General features: G+C 37.8%; 1 protein-coding gene across 12 annotated transcripts in view; it reads left to right on the top strand.

Moving 5' to 3' along the window:
- Positions 1 to 10,694, top strand: part of DCAF6 (DDB1 and CUL4 associated factor 6) — a 125,067-nt gene that overhangs the window by 296 nt on the left and 114,077 nt on the right. For 9 of the 12 annotated variants that reach the window (XM_069480894.1, XM_069480892.1, XM_069480884.1 and 6 more), the window contains exon 1: positions 138 to 469. The exons of 2 other annotated variants lie outside the window; for them this stretch is intronic. Coding sequence is in view for 7 of the 10 variants with exons in the window: in XM_069480884.1 (XP_069336985.1) it covers positions 373 to 469 (97 nt within the window). In the remaining 3 variants the exon portion in view is untranslated. Of the gene's footprint in view, positions 1 to 137; positions 470 to 10,694 lie in introns of those variants that run through there. One more of the 12 variants, XM_069480891.1, reaches the window with a different exon arrangement.

Raw genomic sequence — 10,694 nt, 5'->3', positions numbered from 1 at the left:
AGGGTGGTCATCATCTCGCGAGAAAGGCTTGGAAGGGAGGGTGTCCAGGACGAGGAGTGGGAGGAGCCGCGACCGCCTCCGCCTCCGCCTCCTCCTGTGGAAGGGGGGGCCGAGGGAGGAGACTGTTGCTGATCTCTGGATGTTCTGGGTAGTCTGAGAAGGAGAGTATGAAGCGAGCTCCGGCCCGGGTGCGGCCGGGCTTCGGGGGCCAGGGCGGCGCCGTCGCTGCTGCCATCTCGGTCTAACGCTGCGCCCGCGAGTCCCGGCGCGCGGATGGTGCCCGTGCGGCTCGGGTGTTGATCCGAGTGTCCCCTCCCCCGCCTCCCCTCCCCCACCGGTGGTCTCCCCTCCTACCCCGGCTCAGGCAGAGCCATGTCTCGGGGTGGCTCCTTCCCACACCTGTTGTGGGACGTGAGGAAAAGGTCCCTCGGGCTGGAGGACCCGTCCCGGCTACGGAGCCGCTACCTGGGTGAGCGAGGGCCCCAGGGCGGGGGCGCTGAGGTCGCCGCCCAGAGGTGGGGGAGGGGGTCGCGCCGCCGGGGCTGTTGGAGGTGGGACAGCGCCTCGGCAGGGGCGCCCCGGAGACTCTGGGGTGCTGGGTGGGGCTTCGGCCTCCGGACTCCGCGCCCGTGCCTACCACTGTCAAGCCCCCTGTGCATGCTGTCAGACGCCGCCCTTGCTAGGTTTTCCTCGAAGGGCTGGGCCGTGGGCAGAAGGTGCTGGGGCTCGGAAAGGTGTTGGGGTCGCTTCTGGGTTTGGGACTCAGGAGAAGACTTGCGGAACCTCACGGGGCTGCAGCGTTGAGAGCAAAAGTTGGCGCTTTTGCTCTTCTCCAGCGCTCTCTCCCCGCTCAGCCCAAGAACCGAAGTTTTTGTTGACCAGACCCTGCCCTCCCGTCTCCAGAGGGTTTAGGTGTCAGCCGCGACGCGGTGACCACCCTCAGGGACTTCACGGTCGGAGCACACTCGGCGTAAACTGTTCTGCGGCGCTGAGCCAAAACCTAAAAGTGATAGCTGAGCTCTCCCCGCCCCCGCGCGCTTTCCCAGTTCCACTCTGCTGTGCAGTTCGTTTTGACCGCTTAAAGGTGGTGTAGGGTTTCACGTTCCTGTTCCCACCCCTGGAAAACACACTTGGCATTTACTGTTTCTCAGTTAAGCTTTCTAAAAACAACCTTCAATACTTGAGGGAACAGTATTCCACTTTTTCTTTTTGGTTGGGTTTTGGATAACATTGTTTTGTGAGGATTCTGGGTCACGCCTGTGTCAACTAAAAAGTTGTTTCTTAAAAGTGGACGTGCTCAGTAAGGGTGTTTTCTGTTTCTTCCTGTGCATTCTTTTTATTACGTTTTCTTTTCGGAGGTAAGGCAGACAGCATCAAATAATTTTTTGCATTCCAATTTATCATTTCTTGTTAGAAAAAAGTATTTGTTGGTGGTATTTGTTTTTGATTTCAAATAAATAGAAGAAAATGAAATCTCGTTACCGCCAACAACAAAGTTCTGGTTTGTAAATTACTTAAGACAGGTTAGTCTGCAATTTCTAAATTGTTGCTTTTTAGTAATTCAAGTAGCATGAATACATTCCCCTTGTAAAAATTCAATAAAAATGAAGCAAAAATCCCTGTGATCCCTCCCACTCCACTTCCATCCTGCCCTTAGAGGTAATAATGTTTTCTGTTTTCTGAATATTTTCCAGACCTTTTTCTTCTTAAAAGCTCATACGTATATATAAAAATGCTGTAGGGGTGTGTGTATGTGTGTGTGTGAGAGAGAGAAAGAGAGAGAGAGAGAATACACCTGAATACATGGTATCATTTTTGTAAGCATTGTTTTGCAACTTGCTTTTTCTACACTACGTTTTGAAGATCTTTCCATGGCACTAAAAACAGATCCATTTTGCCTTTTAAATTATTACATAGTAGTCAACATTATGAAGTACCATAGTCTACTCAACCTTTCTTCTTTAAATGAACGTTCACCGTTACTAACAGCACTGCCAATGAACATACTTGTACGTGACTTTGTGCATTTGTTGTAGGATAAGTACCTAGAGTGGTGATTAATCATTTTAAAATTAAACTTCTGTAGAGAGTGCTTATTAAAGCCATAAACCTAAAAAGGTGTGCAATATTTCTTTTAGAATTTTTTTTTTCTGAGAACTTAATTTTAGCTTAAAACAAACATCAACATTGGTTTGCATGGATGAATATAATTTGGTCCTCATCTCAATTACTTGGCCACTTTAAATAAGCACTTATGTGTAGTTTTATATATTAATGTTTACTTCTGGTTCAATTAATTCAGCCGTATCTGTGATTGAGTTAATTAAAATATAACAAAACCATACACTTTGTTTTTCCCTTTCTACTCTAACTCCCTAATGGAAGTGGAGTTTGTGCGTTGGGTGCAGGGAAATTGAAGGTCCATTGGCTTTAGCAGAAAGCCTGAACTATAGTTCTTTAAATATATGTATGTGTATAGGGAGTTCTTTATCTTAAATAATATTTTAAGTCTGATAATATGTATTTATAGTAAGCACATTCTTGAAACAGCTTCCTTTAATAGTGGTTTTGTAAGTATTTGAAAATAGTTTGTAAAGAACAGTAATTTCTTGGTCTTTACCCTTAGTCGGCCTTTACACCATTAGTTTGTCCAACTCTTCCACACTTCAGTGCTAACCTTATCTCTGCATTCAGGAAACAGCAAAACCACATTAGTAGTGTCTGAGTTAATGATGCTTTTAAAAGAAATGACTTTCCCCCAGTTTTATTGAAGTATAATTGACAGTTTAAAATTGTATATATTTAAAGTATACAACTTACAACTTGATAATTTGACATATATAATTAAGCTAATTAAAATACACCTCACGAAATTACTTTTTTTTTGTGGTGATAAAATGACTTTTTAAACTACAGTACTCTTATAAAGCCTTCCTTTTAAAAGTCAAATTCCCTGCCCAAAGATTTTAGAAAGTAAATAGATTCCTTGTTTTAAAAGACTTCAATATTTATACATTATGATTAGCTACAAGATTGAGATTAAATATTTTTCCGTTATATTTACTTTATTTGTATTTGTTATAATGAATTACTGCTAAATAACAGTAAAATTGGGATAGAACGAATGGACAGATTTTTCCTGTAACATTTACATTTCACATTATTTCACTATAGCACATATCTTTCCAGGCTTTTTAATTGATTTTACTTAAATTGATTAATTACCCCTTTTCTTTTCATTAAAGAAAATTACAGTTCACAAAATATCCTTTTTATGTTGTGGGAATAAAAATGTATAATTTCCCATAGGTTATGTATGAGAAAAAGATATATGTGTTTACTTATAGCTCCCAAATGCAGAAAATTCACCTGAACCAATAGTGTGTTGTTTTGAACTAGCATGGATTCAGAGGCTAGGCCAGGGATTGTAATCTTCTGGAGCCTGATCTAAATTCTAATGTATGATTTTTTTTTTTTTTTGAAGAATAATTGTCAGAGGACAGAGTCTGAGACACCTATAGTTTAAATGTTTAAATGTTTCAAAGTTTCTCTAATTATACTAGCAGTAGAGTAGTGCTTTTGGTTTTCAGTGATTGTTATAACTAGCCACACATATTTCATTTCCATATGTACGTACAGTTTTGTAAAGATAAACATTGCTTATAATAAAAACTATTATTTCTGTACATTTTCTGTTTCTACCCATATTTTTCTCCTTTTGTGGACAGACTTGCCTACAACTTAAATTTACACTTTCTAATCCTTCTAAATTAAAAGATAGTAAGTGACAAAAAAGTAATTTTAAGGAACTTTTCAACGGTTTTTTGCTATAATGTGTAAAATGTTTAGTATAAAATGTTTAAATTATGATTAGGCAGCCAATGAAAATTTTTTGGTGGAGACTGAAATCTAGTCTTTTTGTGAGGGTTTTAGGAAGTGTCTTTTGAATATTATTGGAGTCAGTATGTATTGAAATGGATACTTTTTCATTGAGATTATTCTTTACCTGCTTCAAGTTGGTGTTTGGAAATAAAAAAGAGAGAATAGATTATTCTTTAATGTATCCTGAATACATCTATGTTCTGCATTACCAGGTTCTTCCTAATGTGTTGCCAAGTTATATGAAGGTCCGTAAGTTCTGACTCCTTTCTTAGCCTCTGCGGAAAATAATGGAATGTCTGTATTTTGTTTCTCTTGTCTTGAAATTTCAATGAAAGTTGAAAAATGTATGATTTTATGACTGAAAAATGACTGTCAATTATAATAAACATAAAATACAGTATACTGATAATTGCCGGTATATAGAAATACAATGAATTTTTTTCTTTTTATATTGGCCTTACATCTTACATTCTGCAGCCTCACTAAACCTACTCATCAGTTCTTGTAATTTCCACTTGTATGCTTTCCTTCCTTTCTTCCACCGGCCCTCCCTCACTGGGGCAGGACTTCAGTAGAATCTTGAATAGAAGTAGTGAGAGTGGGCATCCTTGCCTTCTTCTAGATTTTAGATGGGGAGCATTGTCTTTCATTAGTAAGTATGTTGTTGGCTGTAGGTTTTTTATAAATGCCGTTTATCAGATTGAGGAAGTTTCCTTCTATTCCTAGATCACTGATAGTGTTTATCATGACTGGCTGTTGAATTTTGTCAGGGTTTATTCTGCATTTCTTGAGATGATTTTATGATTTTTTTATCACTGATTCTCTTAATGTTATATAGTAATGTATTGATTGATTTTTGAATGTTGAGCCAACATTCAATTCCTGGGTTAATTCCAACTCGATTATGGTAAATGATCCTTTGTATATCGATGGCTTCAATTTTGGTAAGAATTTTGTGCTTATGTTCATAAAGGATATTGATCTATAGTTTTCTTGTAGTATTTTTAGTATCGGGATAATGCTGGTCTCATAAATGAGTTGGGATGTGTTATTTTTTTCTGAACAGTTTATATAGAATTGAAATTACTTTTTTCTTAAATGTTTGATGGATCTCCTCATTGGTACCATCTGGGCTTGGAGTTTTCTTTGTGGATAGGTTTTTTTAAAGAACCTTTAAAAAAATTTTTATTTGGAGATAATTGTAAATTAATATGCAGTTGTAAGAAATAATACAAAGAAATCCCCTATACCCTCTGACCAGTTCCCCCCCCAGTGATAACATTTTGTATAACTCTAGCATAGTATCACAACCTGGAAATTGACATCGATACAGTCCATGCACTCCTGTGTTTGTGTGCATGCGTGTGTGTGTGTGTGTGTGTGTGTGTGTGTTTGTTCCATACAGTTTAACAGATGAATTTTAATTAAGTTTAATGGACTAATGTTGATTTTAATAGATTAATGTGGTTAAAACACAAGACTGTTCCATCACCAGAATCTTTGGTGATACTTTTTTATGGACACAGCTGTATCCTTCCCTCTCCACCACTCGCCCCTGGCAACCATGAATCTGTTCTCCATCTCCATTATTTTGTAACTTTAAGAATGTTATGTAGCTAACGTATGTATATAACCTTACATATGACAGTGTGTAACATTTTGAGATTGACTTTTTCACTCAGCATGATTCTCTTGAGATCCATCCAAGTTGTTGCATATATAAATAGTTTATTCTTTTTTATTATTGAATAGGAGTCTGTGGTTTGGATGTATAATTGTTTAACTGTTCACCTGTTGTTAGATATTTGGGTTGTTTCCAGTCTTTGGCTGTTAAGAATAAAGCTGTTATTAACATTCATATACAGGTTTTTGTATGAACATAAGTTTTCATTTCTCTGGGATAAATGCTCAAGAATGCAGTTACTGGGCCATATGATAAGCACATTATTTAGTTTATTTTAAGAAATTGCCATGCTCTTTTTCCAGCACCATTTTTTGTTCCTGTCAGCCACATGTGAGTAATCCAGTTTCTCTGTATCCTCTCCAGCATTTGATATTATCAACTTTATTTTAGCCATTCTGATGGCTATGTAGTGATATTTCATTGTGGTTTTAATTTGCATTTCCCTAATGGCTGATGTTGTTGAACATTCTTTCATGTGCTTATTTGCCATCTGTATAATTTCAGTGAAATGTCTCTTGTTCATTTTCTATTTGGATTAATTTTTTCCAAATGTTGAGTTTTGAGAATTCTTTATGTATTTTAGGTACTAGTCCTTTGTTAGATACATGGTTTGCAAATTTTTTCTCCCAGTCTGTAGTTTATCTTTCATGTTCCTCACAGAGTCTTTTGCAGAGCAAAGGTTTTTAATTTTGGCGTGATCCAATTTATCAGTTTTTTCTTTTAAGGGGTATGCTTTTGGTATTGTGTCTAAGAACTCTTAACTTATCATTAGATCCTGAAAATTGTCTCCTGTGTTTTTCTTAAAACTTTATAGTTTTACGTTCAAATCTAGGATTCATTTTGAGTTAATTTTTGGATAAGATGTGAAGCTTAGATTGAAGTTCATTTTTATGCCTATGAATGTCCACTTACTCCAGTACCATTTGTTGAAAAGGCTATATTTCCTTCATTGAATTGCTTTTTATACCTTTGTTAAAAATCAGCTGGACATATTTGTATGAATCTAATTCTTAGTTCTCTATTCTGTTTAGTTGATGTGTATATTCATCCCTCTGTGAATATTATAGTGTCTTGCTTACTGTAGCTATGTATTTCATAGTAAGTGTTAACATTCGGGTGGAGTGATTTTTCCTACCTTATTCTTCTATCTCAAAATTGTTTTAACTGTTCCAGGTCCTGTGCCTTTCTGTATAAATTTTACAATAAACTTGTCCATGTCTCCAAATACTTTGCTGGGATTTTGAGTAGGTATTGACTTATGGGAATGGACTTAAAGATCGGTTTGGGAAGAACTGATGTCTTTTCTATGTTGAGTCTTCCAGTCCATTAACATGGTGTGTCACTCTATTTATTTAGGTCTTTGACTTCTTTCATCAGCATTTTATAATTATCTGGATATAGATCCTCAATATGTTTTGTTAAGTTTATGCCTAAATATTTAATTTTTTGGAGTGATTATAAATGGTATTATGTTTAAGTTCAATTTCCACATTTTCGTTGCCAATATATTAAAATGTGATTCTTTTTTTGTGTGTTGATCTTATATTCTGTGACCTTTCTGAACTCACTTATCAGTTCAAGGAGTTTTTTGGGTATATTCCCGGGGATTTTATAGATAATCATGCCATCTTCCAATAGGGATGGTTTTGTTTCTTTCTATCCAATTTCTGTGTTTTTTCTTATGTTATTGCATTGGCTAGAACTTCTAATACTATGTTGAATAATAATGGTAAGAGTGGGCATCCTTGTCTTGTTCCTGATTTTAGGTAGAAAATATTCAGTCTTTCACCATTCAATATCATGTTTATAGGTGCTCTTTATCAGGCTGAAGAGGTTTCCCTCTATTCCTAGTTTGCTGAAAGTGCTTATCATGAATAGATTCAATCAGAGAATCAGGACCACTGGGAGTTATTAATACATACACATACATACACACAAAGACACGACATAGGGATTTTACCATATGTAATTATGGGTACTCATTAAACAGTCTTTGTAAAGTTGTTCTCTTCTCTTCATGTCTGATGCTGGGGCTTTATATCCAAAGGTCTGACAGTTAGGAAGGGAAGGTTGTTGTAACGTAGGAGGAAGCAAGGATAAGCTTGAACCCATGCGCATGAGCCGGATCTCATGACATAGAATCTGTGTCAGATCTCACCATCTCCAGTCTAATTGATGTGAGTGCTCTACAGGAAAAATCAGCACCCTTTATTATAGACTTAAATATATAATTGGTCCAGTATTTGAAGAAGCTAAAGGAGGAACCACAGAAATGTGGGACAGTTATAGGTCAAGTTGCTACTCACACCAACAGGGCGCAGATAAGCAATAATGGTTGTGAATTACACAAAGCGTCTGCTCCTACCTTCTAGGCATGAAAACCAATATGGCTGTTGCTTTACTTCCCCTCTCCAAGTCTTGTGCAAAAATGATTGGTGATTCACCCTAACCAGAAACATACAGGAAAGGAATTCTGGAAAACAGTAGTTCAATCTAGCTGAGTTGACATATCTCACAACCACTACACTTCTGTTTTGCTTGTTGTTTATTGTAAAGTTCATGGTAGGAATGGAAAGGGGTTTCCTGCTCCTCCCTTAAGGATAGGCAATTTGTGCCCCTTACTTAGGGCAAAACGTTTGCCTTTGCCTGAAACAGGGAAGTGGTGGTTTCCTGTCTCAGAGGTAGTGAGACTTTACTGAGACTGTTTGCTAAGGTTTCACTCCTTAGCTTAAGGCTTTTGCTTCCCATGAGAGCATGGCCTAGAAAGTGAGTGTGGTTTCATTCCTGTGCCCTACCAGACGGGGGCTCTCTCGAGTCTCCTGCCCCCTTTTCACTGTTTCTTATGAGTACTTGGTGAGAGCTCATGGAAAATTGCTTGTGACCGAGTGCAGACTCTGCTTGTATCCAGGGTTCCCAGAGAAATCTAAACTCTCTCCAGTGCATAATTGGCATTTAAGCATTCATTTAAATTTTTGCTGGTTTCTTTTTACATACTCCAGTGTCAGTCACCTCTTTTGTCCTGTGCTCTACCAAAGATGAAATAGTTCTGTGTTCCATCTCTCCTTGGAACTAAAGCCTGAGAGAATAAGTTTTGCGCAGCAAAAGTGTAGTATATTTCAAGTTAGATATTTAAACCCTGTCCCAATGTTTCTTGTTCAAGCATCTCATAGTCTAGTAAGGGAGATAGTTATATGAATAAATAAATTACAAAGCTGTTTAATAAGTTATACAGTGATTAAAAATGAGCAATAGCTCTGTATTTATTTTCATTGAAAGATGTTTGCCACATATTATTGAGTGATAATACAGGTTACAGAACAGAATGGATATTATGATGCTAATAATTTCTTCATTGATTCAGCAAATGTGTGTGAAATACCTACTTTGTGGTAGGCCCTGTTCTAGGCACTTGGAATACTTTGGTGAACAAAAAAGTGTTCCTTTTCTTATGGAGCTTAAAGTCTACCAATATAAAGAGGCAGCTTGGGTTGCAGAAAGACTTGAGTAGGAAGCCACAATGGCAAGTTCATCCATAAAAAGTGTGTAATCATTGGGAGAAGATTCTTCATGGCTCTTTTGAATTTATTATGCACATATTATGAGCAGAAGCACTAGCTTTGTTCTGGACTGTCTTTCCGATGATGTTTGTATAGTGAACAGCCTTGGAAGATACAGTATGTCCCTCTGGAGCAGAGAGCAAGTTTGTTTATTTTCTAGTATTGTAACAATAATGTCTCCAAAGGTCAGGCAGGTTTGCTTGATGTAAGATTTGGGTTCCCTCAGTTCAGGGTTCCTTAGGTGTGGTTTAAACCTTTTACATGCGTAGAACCATTCAGGCCTCTCTGAGTTGCCCTATGGGATTTGGGGGACAAGAGGAACAAATGCAAACTTGAAGCTCATGCTGTCTGCTATGCTGTGATTAGTAAAATTTTTTGCCTCTGATGTAGGAGTCTTGTGTCTTTTGCCAGCATCCAAGAAATGGTGCCAGGCTAATTGGTTATCTTGCAAATAGGCCAGACAGACCCTTCACAGGGCTTTTTTTTTTTTTTTTTTTTTTTTTTGAGACAGAGTCTTGCTCTGTTGCCCTGGCCAGAGTGAGTGCCATGGCGTCAGCCTAGCTCACAGCAACCTCAAACTCCTGGGCTTAAGCGATCCTACTGCCTCAGCCTCCCGAGTAGCTGGGACTACAGGCATGCACCACCATGCCCAGCTAATTTTTTCTATATATATTTTAGTTGGCCAGATAATTTCTTTCTATTTTTAGTAGAGACGGAGTCTCGCTCTTGCTCAGGCTGGTTTCGAACTCCTGACCTCGAGCGATCCACCCGCCTCGGCCTCCCAGAGTGCTAGGATTACAGGCGTGAGCCACCACGCTCGGCCCCTTCACAGTTTTTAATAGCATTGAGGTGTGAGTTTATTTTTATTTTGAGGGACTCAGTTCTTATTTTATGGTGGCTTTTAGCTTCTATTTCTTGATACTGCATTTAATTACTAAAAGAGTAGTAGTAGATGGTTTTTGTTAGTGTGCTCTAGGAGCACACTTTATGAGATGGATGGACAACACAATCTGTTTTATCTCCAAAGTCACATACAAAAATATCATTCAAGAACTATTTAATTATATCATGTCTCACTATGTGCTTATATGTATAAATTTCGTATGTTAAAGAGTTCTTGCTAGAACAACTTTGTCTTCTATTCTCTTATGTCCTACTACCATTTTCTCCAGATCAAAATGGCTAGAGGTGTGTTTTCAAACTCAGGTGTTAAAAATTTGGAAAAAAAGTTTCCAGTACTTTAGCATTTTAATGAGTTCTAATTGTTGTCATATTGTTAATTTGAATACCTTGTTTCTTTACTATATAACTCAGCCAGATTACCAAGCCTGCCTTTGGCCAAAAGGAAATGAGTTGTAAAAAATCTGTTTACTGCAGTTAGTATCTTTTTGTGATTTGAAAAGGTAATTATATAAAATAGAACCTAGTTCATGAAAACACTTTACTGAATTTCTTTAGGTTGTTTTATTCCAATAAGTTCAGGAACCATAGAACATCTGCCTTCCCAAAAAACTCCCATAATTATCCATAATTATTTATGTTTTTTAACCTATATGGTCATCCTTTACCTA

Source organism: Eulemur rufifrons, chromosome 8 (genome assembly GCF_041146395.1).
Source record: "Eulemur rufifrons isolate Redbay chromosome 8, OSU_ERuf_1, whole genome shotgun sequence".
Lineage (NCBI taxonomy): Eukaryota > Metazoa > Chordata > Mammalia > Primates > Lemuridae > Eulemur > Eulemur rufifrons.
The sequence above is the reverse complement of the archived record's forward strand: the minus strand, read 5'-3'. Positions and strand labels throughout refer to the sequence as shown.